Here is a 17,882-nt window from a genome sequence, read left to right on the forward strand (position 1 = left end):
TGGCAGGCCCGGCGAGCAAGGGCCGGCCTGGAGTCCGGGGCGGCGGAGGCAGCCCCCACCCCAGCGCCTGCGCGCGGACAGCCCGCTGGGCGCCAGCGCCGCAGTCCCACAAGGAGGAGCGTGGTCGCTGGGCTCCTTCCCGCTGAGGGAGGAGGAGGCAGAGGCTGAGAGAGAGGTCGGGTGCGGGACGGAACCGCTCGTCTCACTCCAGACGCAGGCGCGCTGCTGCTGCGCCACAGGGCTCGGGCCCTGCGTGGGGCGGAGGGGGCCTGGCTGGGAGTCCCAGTGCCGCCATCGGGAGCAGTCCTTGGTCAGGTCACTTAATCTCGTCGAGTCCCAGTTTCTTCACTGCACAGAATTGTGGAAGACGAAGGAAGAAGGCGGGAAGTGCTGAGCATGGCCGCTGTCCTGTGCTGCATGTGAACGTCTCCCAGAGGTAAAAAGGGACAGCGGCCAGGTAAAGGCGCGGCCGCCCAACTGTCTGGGAGCCCCCGTGGCTTGGCGCCAAACCAGAGAGGGAACCTCTGTCATGTGAACATCTGTAAAACTACAAGTTTTCATTTCACATTTTCTTTGCTACTGAATTTTCAAAACGCACCCCCCACCCCCCCAAAAATCCAGGTGTTCACCAAACTGATTGTCCATGGCCCAAAAAAACACAAGATGTAAATCTCATGAGGCTTTGTTGGAAACCAATTATTTTGTTTATTATTAGCCAACTTAAAAAATGTATTTAAAAGAAACTAGTTGTAAATATCATAGAGGTCTCCTTCCTTTTAAAAGGAAAAGGAAAAAAGATATAGAAATAATCTTATTTCAATTTATGTACTAAGAGTAAAACATTCCCTTTGAAATAGAATACAAGAAGTATGTGAATCTAGTTAATTACATAACTCATTGATTAGCCGAGTGCTCAGTTGCCGGAAGCAGACAACGTGGCCCCCCCAGGTAAACACCACGAAGCCAGGGAGAGGTTTCTTCCGTCACACAGGCGGGAGAGGGGAGGGCGGAGCGACAAGGTGCCCTCGGCAGAGGCTTCGGTTACAGGGCGCCCCGACAGGCTCGATGCCGATGGTATTAACATTTTCCACAGAACGAAGACACACAATATACTCGAAGGGAAAGAACTCGTGTCAGGAAACTAATCGCTCAGTTCCCATCCCGGCCTGAATAAAGGTAAACATGAGCCTGCTGTTCCCACAGTCCCAGGAGCGCCAGCTACCGGCCTACGGACCAAGGCCTTCCGGGGTTATCTGGCACCACCGCCCTCCACAGATGCCACACGGCACCAGCGCGCGCACCGACAAGCTCCAGCCCAGCTTCCTCTCCTCTGGCCACCCACTCCCGCCCCCACCCCACCTCCCAGGTGCCAGGTATTCAGCAGGGTCCCCCCCACCCCTCTCCTGGAGCAGAGTCACCTTAGGATCAAGACACAAACCAGGCAGAGTGCCAGGGGCACCGCCCGGCCCTCCTGTGAGCCACCAAAGGCATGTGCTGGGGGGAGGGGCTGCAGTCCCCGGAAGGGAACCACAGCCAGGTCAGAGGGGGCGCGGCTGGGGAGGGAAACGGGCAAAGACCGCAAGCCAGCCCTGCGCAGAGCCCAGAGCCCAGGCGCGTGCTGCCGCTCAGCGGGCCGGCGCGGGCCGCGGGAGGTGGGCGCCCCGGCAGGCGGCAGGCCGCGCGGGCTCGGAACGACCTCGCCGGGCACCCTGCGCCACCGCTAGCTAGCGGGCCAGGCGGCCAGGCCAGGGACAGCCACTGGCCAGCATTTAAACCTGGTTCTGCATTTGCAGATAAGGCAAGAGCCTACAAAAGGCACAAGCTTCCAGCTGTCAGTCAGCTCTGGGGATGCAGCACCGAACGGGGACTGCAGTTCGCAGTGCCTGACTGTGCGTTTGAAAGTGACCGAGAGAGCAGATCTTAAAGGTTATCTTCACAAGAAAAAAGGTGGGCCTGCGTGAGGTGATGGGTGTTAACTAACTCTGGCAATCATTTCTCAGTAGGAACATATGTCAAATCATTACGTGTACACCTTAAACTACGCAATGTTGCATGTCAACGGCTTCTCACAAAGCTGGCGGGGGAGAGCCTGCCCCACAAGGTCAGTGTGGGCGACGGACGCACAAGACGCTGGCCGGGGCTCCTCAAGGCCCGCCGTTCTTCCTAGGCCTCCCTGCGCTCTTTCAGTGTCTTCTAAATGGCAGCGCCCCAGCAGGACCCGCCTGCCCGCAGGGCCCCAGGCCGCCGGGTCTCCACACTGGAGGGCACGCCGGGCGCGAGCAGAGCCCACGGAGATGCTCCGGCTGCCCCCGGCCGGCTCCGGCGGCCAGAGGCCCGAAAGCGGAGCTGTCTTAGAGGCCTTTCCCCCTGGCCCCGCAGGGCACCCAGCCCTGCTGTGCCTCCTGGGTACGTGACTAAGAGTCTCAAATTAAACTGCTTTAAAAGTTTTAAATTGTTAAAGACATGATACAATTGTATTAAGGATCATTTAAAAGAGACTGTAAAGTTTTCTTCATGAAAAGGAAACATGACCAGGAGAGTCACAAACACTTTTCCAGTGCAGGGCGACGAAGCGGCCTTGCTGTGTGCACCCCCACAGACCTGTCAGAGCCAGAGCTCGGCAGCAGGCTTCCCGTTTTCCTTCACGGCCGCCCCATCAAAGCTCAGCTGAAAGGAGGAGAAGCCCGGCACTACCAGTTCGCGGGCTGCCACTGAGACAGCCGCGCCAACGCGCCACTCAAGGGCAGCACAGAGAAACACAAGAGCCCTCACCCTCCCCTCCCCGCCTCCGGTTGGGTTTCAAACAAAACCCGATCTAAGGAACTGACTGATCTGAATTAATCAAAGCGCAGCAAAATCTCCAACTCAGAGAAGCAGTTTGCAAGGCTTGCAAGGCTTGCATACCTGACAAAGCCCTTTCCAAAGACAAAGTTTCCTGGGACCTTTAGTGTTGACCAGTCATTTTGATTATAATGTTACTTAAACATGTACAAACTAAGTAAAAACACATACAATGATAAAACCAACTAACTGCATACACTTAAGGGGAAGGAGGACAGTTGTCGCAGACGAACCCTCCCCCCCTGCGAACAGGGGACTGATGGGCCGACTCAGCGGACGGCCAGGCCCCCGCCCCCGCCACAGGCCCAGGGAGGCCTGGTGGTTCTCCCGCCCACCACTTCTCTCTCAGTCTTGACTCCAAACAAGCTCCCCTGTGCAAGGCAACTTCGCCCACACTGGGCTCCAACACATCATTTACATATTCACCTCTATTCTATTTTTACTTGCTTTCAACCATTAAAATAGTATTGTTTAGTGCCCCAAAAAGAAACATAAAAACCAACCACATACTGTCTGAGAGCCTCACCCATCAATGACAGGCACCCAGACAATCGCCACGTTCCACACGGTTTAGGTTGTCAAACTAAAGCACTAACTACGCCTTGTCAGAGAATTAAAGGGCACCAGTCAGAAAAACTGGAAGTATGCACATCTCCAAGTAGATCTTGATCCTTAAGGTATCTTATTTCTGCCAATAAGCCTTGAAGGTCAAATGTTTCACTGGCCAGTTTCTTAAAGGCCCCAGGCAAACAAGAATGTCTGGAGCATTATGAAAAGTCCCTCTTAGTTTTTCATGTGCTTAATTTTGTGTTCAAACAATCGCTTAACTGAACAGTATCCACAATATGCCATGATTTTCTAAAACCATTCCTAACCCGTAAGATTTTCTGTCCGATAAAGAGCAAACTTTTACGTGACAACAAACACGGCAGTTCTGCGCGTTCCTGCCCGCGCGCAGCGGCCCTGGGAGAGCGCTGTTTCACTCTCCAGAGAACAGCAAATAAACCCGCAGACCTCAGAGAAGCATTTGGTGTTCCAGGGAACTGCAGCTGTCAGCTTTTAAGGATGCCATGTGTTTGCCCACATAAAAGAATGTAATGAGCTATGGAAATATTATCTGGCTTCATGAAGCAGAATAAAAACTCTACCGTCAGGAGGCTGATAGGAAGAGTTGGTTTAATCCATCAGGAAAATATCTGTCATGTGCTATTGATTAAACGCCTCTCACGCGAGGTGCACCTCACAGACTTTGAGGAGCTCGGTTCTCTGTTTCCTGGGCCACCTCCCCCCTGCTGGCGGGAGCCCGCCCTTTGACTTCGGTCGGTGGCCGCCTCACTCAGTCTACACCTGCTCGTACGCGCCGTTCCATTAGGAAACCAGCAGCAATGGCAACGCTGAGATGTGATTAACGATAATATTTGACTAGATGGGGCAAAATACAGTGGCTGAATTCCTCAAGGAACTTGTCTTTTAGATTTGCAATCTACCAAATACAAAAGACAAAAAAAATAAACCTAAAGAGGTATTTAGAGAGACACAATTATTTTTGGTTGACATTACAGTTAAACATTAGATGGTTAAAAAGCACAGTAAACAGAATGGCCTAAAAGGGAGGCCACCCCAGCGCCACCGACGGATGAGCGGACAAACGAGATGTGGCGTGCACAGGAAACCAAACGGACCGCTCCGCCAGCCGTGAGGGGAAAGGCCAACACACGCTCCGACGGGGACAGTGAGGACGTGCTAAGTGAGATAAGGACGTCCCAAAGGACAAATAATGGCATGATCTCACTTATGTAAGCGATAATCACAGTCATGTTCAGGGACAGAAGAAGAAAAGGGAGAGGTGTTTGCCAGGGGCTGGGGAGGGGGCGTGAGGAGCAGAGTTCCACGGGGACAGAGTGTCGTGTGGGGAAGACTAACGTGATCTGGAGGTGGTGGTGGTGACGTGGCAGAACCGCGTGAGTGTATTTATTAACACTGACTTGGACACCTGGAAATGGTTAAAATGGTAAATTTTCTGTTACGTATATTTTACCACAATAAAAAAATAGAGTACAAATCAACGTTACCTGAAAATTAGGAAACGAAGTCACATAAATAATTAAGACAAGTGCAAGGACACACAGGCTTGTAAACGTAACGCAGGTGTCACTAGATAATCTCAAGAACAGCAGTGACCTGGAGGAGCACACACGACAAGCAGCCTTAGCAGACAGTAACCCTTCAAAAGGAAGCATAATGGAACAGAGCCTCTGTTACACAGCCTGCTGAAGAACCTATTCCTTTCAAAACCTTTACATTAAAAGACATTATAACTGAAACTAACTTCCTTTCTTCCCCTTCCATTTGCCACAAATTCCAACTGAGGAGAGCAGAGCCTGGGCCAGAGCAGGGGCAGAGCAGGGGCAGAGCCTGGGCCAGAGCAGGAGCAGAGCAGGGGCAGAGCCTGGGCCAGAGCAGGGGCAGAGCAGGGGCAGAGCAGGGGCGGAGCCTGGGCCAGAGCAGGGCCAGAGCAGGGGCGGAGCCTGGGCCAGAGCAGGGGCAGAGTGAGGGGGCGCTTGCCGAACCAGGCCGCTGAGCCTGCCCCTACAGACCTGACTTGTTACCTTTGTGCTAAGAAAAGCAAATAAAGGTAACAGGTGTTTGAGAAAGAGCTTTTTAAATAGTCATAGCATAAATCCTGCAATACAGCAAATGATCTCTCAAATCAATTTACTCCTCAAGATATGTACCTTGCAGATTTTAGTTCTGGACGTGGTTTTTAAAACATACACAGGCATTAAACTAGGAAAAGAAACACACATATTTTATAATTAGGAGTACCTAATGTTAGGTAGAATAATTTATCCATTAAGAAAAAAATAGTCATGTAATAACCAACTTCTCAGGTTTGAACCTACAGAGATGTCAAAAAGAAAAATAGAATACCATTCTATCAGAGTCTAAAAAATTTAGTGAATTTTATGTACTGCAGGAGAACCAGAAGAACTGAACTTTTAAAAACCCTAGGTATTCACCACTGTGGGAGAAGGGCCGTTCAAAACATGTAACACCCAGCAGTGTGTAAACCAGGACATAGTTCTCAGTCAACTACAGTAATTATGAGCTTCAGTTCACTGAACATAAACTCTGTTTTACTCACAAAACATAATTTGCATCAGACTCCTTCCAACCATGGTTTAATTATTGGTAAATACCTCTAACCAAAAGATTATGTTCCAATGTGACCTTCTGTCAAAATTTTCATTACCAAAAGCAGAAATAACACAAGAAACACATGCATACATTCCAAGACTCACTGATTCCATGGACAAAACTATCTTTGAGGGCTTACCGAGCACTCAGGATAAAGAGCAAGATGGTTTGATTCCCACCTTCAAGACACTTGCGTGGAGGGGAGGCCGACAAGCCCCGCAACCGCGGGCAAGGCGAAGCGACCAGGGGGGTGACAGTGAGCCCCCCTGAGCGGGGGAACTCCAGCGGGGAGACCAGGGTCTGCTCGGTTCCGGTGAGCAGTCAGGGTATGGCGGGTGAGACAGAGGCGCAGGCCCCCCCGGCGGGCGCTATACAAGTGCGGAGGCCCCGGCAAACGACAGTGAACCTGGGAAATGGCACGGAACCCCAGATAACTTGGTGGCAGGCTAGGCGTGGGCCCTTGGGGGCCTTGCATGTGGCCGTGAGGCAGCAGGCAAAGGTCGGAGGCTGACGGGGAACGGGTCTGGGGACTAGGACTGAGCTCAAGAATCCGGACTTCACCTTGAAAGGGAGGTGCAGCCACTTAAGGATTTTGAACTAGCAAGCAGCACATTCAGATTTACAATTTAGAGACCCAGCAGCAGCCCTGAGAAAGGACGGGCGGGGGAGACGGGTTGGGAGGCTGGGGCTCAGAGTCCGGAGGCTGCTGCCAGGACAGGAGAGGTTGAGGGGTCACCTGAGACAGCAACCCCGTCACAAGGGCAGGTTCGGGACAATCCAGGAGACATCCCAGACAGGTGAGGTCTGGCCGTCGCTGAGGTCCGGGGTCAGGAGGGCAGGCTGCAGGGAAGCCAGGTTTCTGATCGGAGGCTCAGCCCGCGGCGGTGGCGCCCATCAGAAGCGGCAGCTCAGAGAAGGAAGCAGAGCCCCGAGCGGCACCTGAGTGGTGAGTGTGTGGGTCCACTCTGCTGGGCGTGCGCTTTGTGCAGGCAGAAGGGGCGGACCGCTACGGGGCGCCACACCTGCCCGGAACGCTCATGTGGAGCCATCCCGGCAGCTGCCGGCCAGGAGTCGGGAAGCCCCTGAGACGCCTTGGCTAAAGAAAAAGCTTTGAGCTCTTCAGTGTATAAAGTGACGGTGGAGGCCACGCGTTCAAGAGAGGCTGCCCAGGAGGAGGAGTCAGGTGAGAGAGAGCTGGGACTTTCTGAAATAGAAGGAACTACCCATTTAAACACCTGTTGTAGCCAGAAGACACAAGGTGCATAACCGGAGGTCCCAAAATAGCAAAACAGCATACTCTGGTTTCTCTTCATAACGAACAAATCTTTCGCCTTTTACCAAAATAGCAAAACAAGTTATCGTCAGAGGAAGAGCCCATCTGTACCCAAGAAGGCAAGGAGGCAGGTGGGCCGAGGTGGAAGGGCAAGAGCTCGGGGGAGGCCAGAGGCCTGAGAGGACGAGAGCGACGGTGCAGCCATCTCATCGGCACGCACGACATTCACGGGCAGGGCGCTGTGGGCGCTCCCGCGCAAAACCGCGCAGGAGGTGGAGGGAACGCCGAGGGCAGGCTTCTGGGTGGAGGAGGGACTCGGTACATGTCAGGATACACAGGGCAACTATCTGATCTAGAACGATGATGACATATACAGGCTTTCCTAAAAACACAAAAGGCTAGAACTCCTAACATCAAAGTGTACCTCTCAAGAGAACTGCAAATGCAAGATATGCGTTCTGTCAACAGCACGTAACATTATTCCACTACAAATATACAAAACTGTTTCATTCTTGTAAATGTTAAAAGTCAAGAAAAAACAATCAATTACGGCAGCGGCCAACCCAACCCCCCTTCTTCAGTAAACTTCCGCGTGGGCACTTCCCAGCCAGCGCCCTGGCCCACTGTCCCCATGCGGGGCTCTGGGGGAGGGGCAGGACACAGGGCCGACCGAAGGACCAGCACAGCCGGGCACCTCGGCCCAACGCCAGCCCCACCTCCCGGCCCCGGCCCAGACCTCCGCAGGCGCTGCTGCCCGTGCTGCACAGAAGCCCTCTTCATCGGACCTGCCAATAAACTGCCTCCTTTTAACTGCTTTCTGTATAAAATATTAGGACTGATGGAGTGGGTAAAAAAGTAACTATAAATAAAAGACCAAGTTTAACTTGGGAAAAAGATTTTGCACCGTATTTGCAACTCAGAGTTGCGCAGGGCAAGCACAGGGGCGAAGGGCGCGCAGCGAGGCCGGCGCTCACGGAGGCTGCGCACCGCCGCTGAGCCGACCGGCTGGCGGCTGCGCTTTCTCCCTGTGCCTACCTGCTGCGCCGAACAATTAAATCAGCACAAGGTTAAGGTAATTGAACAGGACACATGACCCAGTTTCTCTAACAAGGTGAAGGCATGAGAGGAAAGGAGAGGGAGAGGGACTGCGGGAGGAGGCAGGAGCCTGCAGAACCACAAGGACCGAATGGGATGCAACGGCTGCGTTGGAGGCAGGATCCGAACGACTGAAAACACCCGTGCAGTCCCTAAGAGATGCTATCAAGAAGGGGTCAGTACTTTTGCTGGCTGTGGTAAGGCCCAACGGCCATGCGTAAGAGGTCCTTACCGGTTAGAGACACATGCTGGGGTCTTTATTGGTGAATCAGCACGTCTGAAATCTCCATACACGCGGGAAAAAGTGGGGAGAAGAAGAAACAATGCCGACAAAATGCTGACACTGCTGGGACTGGGCCGTGGGTCCTCAGGCACCGCTGCGCCTTTCTCTCTGTGCGTGCTTGCAGCTTTCCATGATACAAGGTTTGCCCCCCACCCTTTTTTAAAACAAAAACAAGTAAATCAAAGAGGCAAGGAGGAGAATCAGGTCCTTCTTTACTTCTCCTTGAAATATTTCCCACTGAAGCACAGCTGCCTTCGCCCTCGCGCACGGGAGCAATCCCGAATGCGCGGTGTGCTGGCGGGGGGCGGGGGGCAGCTGGGACAGAGGCGGGAGGCCGGTGCCCCGCACAGACTGGTGCACGGTGAGAGCACACCACACACCACTGTCCGGTTTCACAAACAGGGGATCTGGCTGTGAGCTGGCTGATTACGCCCCAGCTTCTATTAAACGCAACAGGACTCACACCATGGCATTAAAGAAATTTGTGAGAAGAGTACTATTGCTCCTCCAACTAGGAATTGACCAGGATCCTTAATATATCAGTGAAACTGGGTCATTTCCCTCCACCCCTACACTTGAATAAAACTGGGTTTACAGTCAGCCACCCCAATGCAGGCTGCTGCTTCCCCGGAGCAAAAATAAATTCCATTGCCTACTAGGCTGCTTGAAGATCTAACAATACCTAACAAAAAACTGTACGTCAATATCACACCTCACCATTGAAAACCTGGAAACCAGAGTCAGGTACACAAAGAGCCCAGGCATGAAATCTAGAATGAGAGGAAGAGGAAGCGCCTCGAGAAGATGGGAGTACTTCGTAACTACAGGTGCGCCGAACTGTAGCCGAACTGGGTAACTACCCAGTGCGCACGGAGGCAGGTCAGAGGAAGAAACAAAGGTAGAGAAAAGGGGAGAAGGCACTCGAGGTGTCAGGCAAGGAAGGGAAGGGAGGGCCCTGGGGCGCTTCAGGGGGCAGCCGGCGGCCACGCGGGGAGGCAGGAGAGGGCAAGGACGGGCTGGGGCCGGACCGGTGCCCCTCTGCCCCGAGCCGCCTGGCGGGCCGGCGGGAAAGGCGGGATGGCCGGGGCGCCAGGCACGCCCCCGGGAGGGCGCGCCGCCTCTCAGGTTTCTGCACACCTCACCCCGCCGCCGCCTGCATGCAGACACACACGTCCACCCCAGGGATCCCACGTGTCTCCCCAGACGTTTGAAAGTACGTAATCTGAATGGATGAAATGGTGCTTACATAAAAATAGCTATACTTACATATAAACTGACGCGTTTCACCTCGTAACTGCAGGTGGGAAAAGGGCTGGACACCAGAAAGGAGGGGACGTGGATGTTACCAGGCCCTGGCTGCCCGCGTCCGCCTCCGCGCTCTGCGCCATCCTGTCGGTCCTCACGTCGGTCACGTACCACTGCCTGGCCGAGTGACTAGGTCACAGAGCTGGCCCGTGGCAGGGTCCAGATTTGTGCCTGGTCCCACGGCAGACCCTTCCCTTCCTTTGATCCTCCGGCTTCGGTGGAAGACATGATGATATATCCGAAAGGAAAGAACAAAGGGGCTAAAAGAACAGAGACTGAAAAAAGCAAAAATAAAACGAGAGAACGAGAAGAGCAAAACAGCACCCTGTGTCGTGGTGGCAATTTTATCAAGGGGACACTGGCAAACAGGTTTTTTGGTGATTCAATCTACAAAAGTACCTCACTTAGGCTACTATTGTGGTGCCTGTCAATAGAGTTTAGCCTAATTTATAAAGATACAAAGAAAGAGCAGAAAAAGCCAGGAATCTTTCAGAATAAAAATAACTCTAATTACAAGTGCAAGGACCACCCTGACCACACCGCGGAGCCGGAGGAAAGGGAAGCCCCTGGGCGCGTCGGGAAGCGGGCGGGCAGTACGATTAAGGTTCCCAGACAGACGGGAAAGGCAAACGTGGGGGGCAGGGAAGGAAGTACCAGCAGAAAGGGGGACAGGGCGCACCCTGGCAGGTGCGGCTCAAGGGACTGAGTGCCAGCCTACAAACTGAAAGGTCACTGGTTCAATACCTGGCCAGGGCACGTGCCCGAGTTGCAGGCGAAGTCCCCAGTTGGGGGCTCATGAGAAGCAACCACACACTGATGTTTCCCTCCCTCTCTTTCTCCCCCCTCCCCCTTTCTAAAAATCAGTAAAATATTTTTTAAAAAAAGAAAGAAAGGTGGAGAGGACAGAAGACGCTGTGAGTGACAAACCACGGCAGCACAGAAAAAGACTTAAACGTCCGTGTTAAATGTCCATGTTAGGAAGTTTGCATAACACGTGAACTAAGGCTGGCCCGAGCGGGAGGACGTGGAGGGCCTGGAAGACGAGGCGGAGGGGTGAGAAGGCTACGACAGGTCACAGGAGGCCACCTGAACGGAGGGCGGGCAAACGGAAACCGTGTCCGGCAGAAGAACGCACCTAGCAAGACAAAGGATGCAAGAAAGCAAGAAGCTAAGTGAGGTGCCGTGTGGCGAGGACCTGACTGCCACTTCTGACTTCCAAGGGGGAGGAAGGGGACACGAGCCACAGAGCAGCCTCTGGAAACTGGGAAGGACAGGCAGGGGCGTTCTCCTTCCAGCGATGGCCACACCTTGATTTTAGCCCAGGGAGACCCACTGGGTACGTGTGACTTCAAGGGCTACAAAATAATAAATCTTTGTGGTTTCGAGAAGGAAAGAAGGGAGGGAGGGAGGGAGCGAAGGAGAGAGGGAGGGAAGGGGAGGACAGGCAAATTTGGGTCTCTCCCTCCAGAGAGATGACGCTGAGGCTGGAGCCATGGTGGTGTTGCTGGGAGAGAAAGGGACAGGAAGGCAGTGTCTGTCGGGAACACAGACGGCGCAGGGGGTTCCAGGACAGGGACCGCACTACTGAGAGCAGGGAAACTGGGGAGAGCGGGTGGGTGAAGAGAGGACAGAACATGTCACGGTTTGTTGAACCCACGGAAAACCCACGGAGGAATGGGACCAGGCAAGGTCACGGCTTGCGGGATGTTACAGGGAGTCATGGAGCCTCTCCCACCACGTGCTCCTATTAGTCAAAATGACAGCTGTCCTCAGGCTGTCAAAGGATCAGAGACGAGTCCTACCCTCCCTGGCAACGGTCACCAGAGCTCTCTCTGTCCCGGAGGGAGAGAGCCTGCTGTCTTCCCTCACACGGCCATCCTCGCCCACGCCGCGCCCACTGCACTGCACCCCACCACTTACGGTCTGCTTCGGTTTCCTCTATGTCATTCACTAACATCGAGAGCGAAAAAGTTGTCCTTGAAAATGTTTCAGTTTTCCACTTTGTGTTTCGCTTACAATTTCAAAATGAAGCACTCTAACCCCAGCATCCAGAGCCCTGCCGCCCCCTCGGCCCCTCTCTGCGGGTCACGTCACTCTGCCTGCGTCCCGTCCCCCCCCCCCCCCCCGCCCCGACCACAAATCCTTCAGGGCTCCGTCGGGAGGAGCGTCCTTCACGGATTCCACTCTCCTCCCCCCACGTCAGGCAGCGCAGCCCCAGGAGGTGTTTTCGGCCGAGAAAGACATCGTCAAGGACAGGAAACATTCCATAAAACCACTCCAGGACCCGAGCGCTAGGGCGGGCCCGGGGACACACAGGGCACACAGGGAACACGCCACTCCAGACTCGAGGCCTGACCGCTGGCCGCTGCGCCAGCTTGAACTCTGGCTCAGCTTCCTCGCCTCACAGGCGGCTTGAGTGAGGGGACCCCACGGCGCACAGGAGCCGTGACACTCGGTCTCTGGACTAGCACCTAACAAAAGAAGGCCCCTACGAAGCCACAAAAGCCTGTTGAAAAACCTCCACTTCCACTTTACTTGTTCACGTTTCTTAATTCAAAGAAATTAATGATAATATTAATATCATTTCTTGATGTTAGCAGTATGTCGACCCCAAACCAAATCATTTTTCATTGTCCATCAAAATCCAATGAACATACCTGATGCCCACCATGTGCCCCCCGACGCTGGGTACTTGCTGCTGAAAGGATTTTCTAGCAATAATGAATCACAGAAACCGCGCAGTCCAAACAAGCAAAGGCGTTCAGCTGACTGAGGGGCCTTTTCTCCAACGATCTTCCTCCTCCCGGGGACCCCGTGGATTCGGCCGTGGACACGCCGCTCGGCCCCACCGGCCACACTCTCTTGTGGTCACTGGCACGCGCAGTGACCGCCGCTGGGGCTCTCCACACGTTCAGGTGAGGCTCCGCGCAGCTCCGCTCTCTCCGGCCCTCCCCGCCGCTCCCCCCACTCCGGACGAACTCCAAGGACGACCACAGAGCCCCCCACCCCTGCCCTTTTTCCTCAATGACGGAAAGCTACAGCAAGGTCAGCGGAAGACTGGGAATTTTCTGTCACACAACTGCCGTCAGAAAAGTGGGAAATGACACCACGCAAAATCGCTGAAGACTTAACACCGTAATTTCTAATTCTGGAAGGAAAAAGGTAATATACTTCATTTTCAGATTACAAGTATTTCCTAACAATTTAAAAGAAAACTACTATGGCCTTAAAACAAAGACAATTAAAATTGAGTTAGTTTTTAGAAATTGAGGAAGTGGTTCTGAATCTCAAATTCTTCTGTAAATCCATGCATAATATTGGCAGGGCAAATTTCACCATTTTGAAAACAGCGATGTAAGAAAAATGAGGAAGTTGGAATGGGGACTGTAGACACTCCAAACGCCTCCTTATTAAATTTCCAGCATTTGCAGAGTCCATCCAAACCTTCGCCTCACACTATCCCGCACCGAGCTTTGAAAATTACAGTGAATGTTCCGGAAAACATAACGTACCAGGCGTGGTGCCCCCGCCCCATGACCCCTCACCCCATCCCGCACTCGCTGCCCTTCCGCTTCCACTACCAGGCAAATAATTCACAGGCTGGCCAGTCCCCTGGAGTCTCGGTCCAGGGGCAGGAGAGCCAGATCAGGTCTCTCTCTAGAATGGGAACTAGGAAATACAACAAGAATTGTTCATTTAGAAACTGAAAGGATGCAACAAGTGCCACCAAGCTGAACTGGGGCCAAAGGGCTCGGCCAGCTGACCATGCACGTGGGCTGACGCAGGGGAGGGGGCACTAGGAATGAGCACAGCGGCCAGCTGGCGGTGGGGACAGAGGCCGCGGCCCGCGGAGGGATGGGAAGTGCCAGGGACAACTGCTGCTGAGGCCCCCGGCGGGGCCAGGAGCCACCCTCCAATGCCCGGTGGCAGAGCTCGGGCTGCGCCGGCTGGCGTGCCCGCGTCTCTGTGCCATGCCCGCGGCCTGGCCAACGTAGCGCCCACTGACGGGAGCGGGCCCTTGCTCTGCGCAGCCAAAAGCAAACCAGCTCGCAGAACGTGCGAGCAGCAAAGAAGCCATTCCTAAATCACTACCGTGAAGTGCTGGGCAGTTCGGTATTTAAGGGACATACAGAACTAAAGCCACCGCCCCACAGAGGAAAAAAGGCTCACACCCAACAGGGACGGGGCACAAGGGAACCCCCTGACGTAATGGGAGGGAAGGGTCTGATCTCGGCAGGTACGGGTTACTCTTTTGTCAACACTGATGGGACTGTACGCCTACCACGGGACCGTTTCACTCTAGGCAAATTATACCTCAATCAAAAAAACTCCCTAAATCTACATCATTCCCTGGAGAAGATTTGAGTTTTTGTTTTGATTTTCAAAACTAGATTGATCTGGGTACATCTCACAAACAATGCAGAGCAGAAACCAGATGCAAAACCACCCCAGTTTCAATTTATATATAGAACAGAAAGAGGTAACATTCTTCCACGGTGTTCAAAGTGAGGAGGGGGCGGGGGAGCGGCTGAAAGGAGAGAGCGGAACTCGTTCCTGGGCTGATCTGTTGCGGTTCTTGATCTTCCTTCAATCTGACGTTTCCGTCAGGGGGTCTGTTCGTGACTGAAGGGTTTCCTGTGTACACATTACACCTCAGCAGTAACCCAGAAGAGGCGGGAAGGGAGAGACTACCCTAGAGTGGTCTACAAGGGACCAGACGTGGGTTTGTTTTGGTCTCCAGCTAGTGAAATGCTTATTTTGAACCAAACCGTTAAGGTAAATAACAAAGAAAATTAAGACTTTTGGGACCCCATTATTGGAATTCTAGTATGACTCATGATTTTGATATTAGGGGAATAAACTAATTCAGCAGAGTCGTGAGACTAATGTAAACTGAAACTCCCCCCCGCCCCCGGCCCAGTGCTCGGTTCCAGGGAAGGTGGATTGGCCCATGACCAGGGGGCTCTTCCACAGGGGCAGCGGGGGCGGGGCGGGGGGGCGGGGGGCAGGAACCTGCTCTCCACATCCTTGTTCTCCTTTAACAAACAAAAAATCAGCAAATCCAGAGGAAGACGTGTTTACTCACAATCCCACTTCCGTGTTTTCAAAGGGAGAATGAACTCAAATTCACACATTACCTTGAGGTGCATTTTTAAAAAACAAAAGAGCAGATTTTGATTTCCAAAGACTTAAAGTTTAAAAACATTTCACAAATTCTACATCCAGTACATAAGCATAAAAAAAAAAGGTAAGTACAAGTGGAATAATGGAGACAAACAACAAAATAAACATGAGTTTATAGAGCATCAAATCCAAATACTTAAAAAACCTAAGAAGCCAAAGAGTAAAATGCAAAGTGAAGTACTTACAGCCATAATTAACTCAAAGGGGTGTTTATACACCCTCACCGGGGACTGGTATTTTTGCACCATGATTGTAATATAATAGCAATCCTGTCACACCTGCAAAATACAAACATATGTGACAAATAACCACGATGGGGAAACAAGTAAGCCTGCATTTACACATCATACTACAGTCTAAGGGTAGAAAGGAACCTCGACGGGTCATAATTCTACGCACACAAAAAACAAAAGACAACCTGCAGCAAGGGCAGGGGGAGGTAGGACAGTAAGAGAAGGGAGGACTCCTGGGGGAAAGAGGCGCGAGGCCCGAGGCCCCAGGCCTCCCTGCCGCGTCCACCTCGCCGGCCTCTCCCAGCGCGACCCTGGGTTACAGTCCCTGCCAGCAGTGACATGTCAAGGTCCGATTATTCTGATAACTGATACAATTGGTTCTTGAATGATTTTCTCTTCAACAACTTCTACCAAAAGTCAAGGAGAAATGGTGGCACTTTTAAGATATTAAGTGCGGGGCCACAGAGAAATTTAAAAGTGGGGAGCAAAATGAAAAACCAAGGAGGAAAAATTCCATTGTTATCTCAAATTACGGAATACTCCTCAAAAGCTCGCTTCAAAGGAAACGTGCCAATCCCACTTTCGAGCTGCACAGAGCACAAGGTCAGGGACCTGCCTTCAAACAGAAACACCCGAACTCCGGCCAGAGGCTCCCCGGAGGCGCTGGCCTCAAACAGCGCAATCAATGACATGCTGTCCCGGCCTCACGTGCCCTAGGAGTCACGCTCCTATCCCAGCCTATGGGTGTTTTTCTGAAAACACACTTTTATCTGGGTCCTCGGCTGGAACTTTTACTTTCCTGTGTAAAAGGGAGGAAGAAAAATGCAGCCACAGAGCCTACCTGTCCTGCAGGGGATAATCATTAAGAACGTTATTTCACGCTGAGTATAGTGAGAGGAGACTCAAAGTAGAAATGGAATGTCCTCAAGGAGCCCGAAGTCTAGATGCAAAAAAAAAAAAAAAAAAAAAGCAATTACAAAACCAGCCTTTATTTCGGAATGTCAGAACATTCCTCTCTATAGCGTTACATTTAAACAGGTCTGAGCTTTGTCTGAGGCGTCCCTTTAGCAACCCGCTCACAAGGAACAGGTCATCATAGAAAAGGGCACCAGCACTCAGCAAAGTGCTCCGGGTTAACTCTGGGTGACCTCAAGCAAGTAACTCTGTGACTTCGCAGGGACTGAGTTTCACCTCTGTAGAACGAGATCCGGGGTGAGGTAGGCTTCCAGTTCTAAATCCCTGAGACTCAGAGCCACGCTCAGCAGGAAGCGGTCATTACTCTCCATCCCGGGACCAGGAGATCCTGGGGTGCCGGGACCACGTTCCAGTTAGTTGGTGCACAGCAGGAATTCACTAATCTTTTCTAAATTTAACTGGGAAAATTATTTTAGGGTATCTCCTGATGAGGAGGGTGACCATGGATATAAAAGGCGAAGGTGGGGGGATGTAAAAAAACGAGAATGCTCGTTTGGTGAGGCACTGTGACATCCATTCAGGATGCCTGTGCCCGGCAGAACCCCAAGTGGCTACGCTGAAGAACCTGTCAATTCACAAGCTTCTGCACTCCTGCCAGTTCCCAGCTTCGGATGCTCTGGTCCAGAGACAAGTCCTACGTGGGAATCCGGAGTTACCCCGGCCAAGCGGCATTTGGGCCCAGAGCAGCCTCTATGGCATGACAGTTGGTCCTTAAAAATTAGCCAAGGGCCAGACCCAGTGAGTCCATCTCGAGCGGGCTCCAGGGGCGGCCGGGCCCTTGGATCATCGGTCAGCGGGTCCAGCGCAGAGGCTCCGGCGGGCCCCCGGCCCCGGTCGACCTTGAGCCCATCCCTTGGGCTCGGCCCCCAAACCCTGCTGTCCGCAAGAGGGGTCGCGGATGGGAAGACTGGCGGAGTGGGGGCGGGGAGGGGACGACCAGCAGAGCAGGAGCGGCGAGGGGTGAGGGCGGCAGCGGGCCGGGGACGGCCGGAGGGCCGGCTCGGGGCTCCGCACTCGGGCCGAGGGGAGCTGAGGAGCGTTCAGGGGAGCCAAGGGGGCCAGAAGAGCGAGCTGGGAGCGCAGGCGGCCGCGAGAGCCCCGCGCCGCCGGGGGGTCCGCGCCGGGGGCGCTCTGGGAGCCCGCCGCGGCGACGCGCGCCTACCTCTATCAAAAGAGCCGGGCTCGGGACGCGGGGCGTCGGGAGGCGATCATCCCGGAGGCTCCGCGGTGCCGTCGCCGTCGCACTGCTCGCTGCTGCTGCTCTGCCACCGGTTCCGGAGAGTGGGCGGGGGAGGGGGCGGGAGCGGGAGGGGCGCGGCGAGGCTCCAGTGGTTGTTACGGGTGACGGGGGGCGGAGCCGAGCGGCCGGCAGCCGAACGCGTGCGCGAACGCGGCCGCGGGGGTGGCGGCGGGAGCGACGACGGTTGCTAGGGAGGGGGAAGGGGACGAACGAGCGGGGCCGGGCCGACCTGCGCAGGCGCCGACTCCGGGTCGG

At 53.7% G+C, this 17,882-nt stretch overlaps 1 protein-coding gene across 2 annotated transcripts in view; it reads right to left on the reverse strand.

Moving 5' to 3' along the window:
• SEC14L1 (SEC14 like lipid binding 1) overlaps window positions 1-17,675 on the reverse strand; it is a 52,728-nt gene extending 35,053 nt beyond the window's left edge. For both annotated transcript variants that reach the window (XM_054593134.1, XM_054593133.1), the window contains exons 1-3: window positions 17,550-17,675; window positions 16,254-16,352; window positions 15,365-15,457 (exon numbers count right to left, since the gene is read on the reverse strand). In XM_054593134.1, the coding sequence (XP_054449109.1) occupies window positions 15,365-15,427 (63 nt within the window). In that variant the 5' untranslated portion in view covers window positions 15,428-15,457; window positions 16,254-16,352; window positions 17,550-17,675. The remainder of the gene's footprint in view (window positions 1-15,364; window positions 15,458-16,253; window positions 16,353-17,549) is intronic.
• Window positions 17,676-17,882: the final 207 nt, after the last annotated feature.

This window comes from Pteronotus mesoamericanus, unplaced genomic scaffold (genome assembly GCF_021234165.1).
Source record: "Pteronotus mesoamericanus isolate MK-2021 breed Mesoamerican mustached bat unplaced genomic scaffold, CSHL_Meso_final scaffold_408, whole genome shotgun sequence".
In the NCBI taxonomy this organism is placed as follows: domain Eukaryota; kingdom Metazoa; phylum Chordata; class Mammalia; order Chiroptera; family Mormoopidae; genus Pteronotus; species Pteronotus mesoamericanus.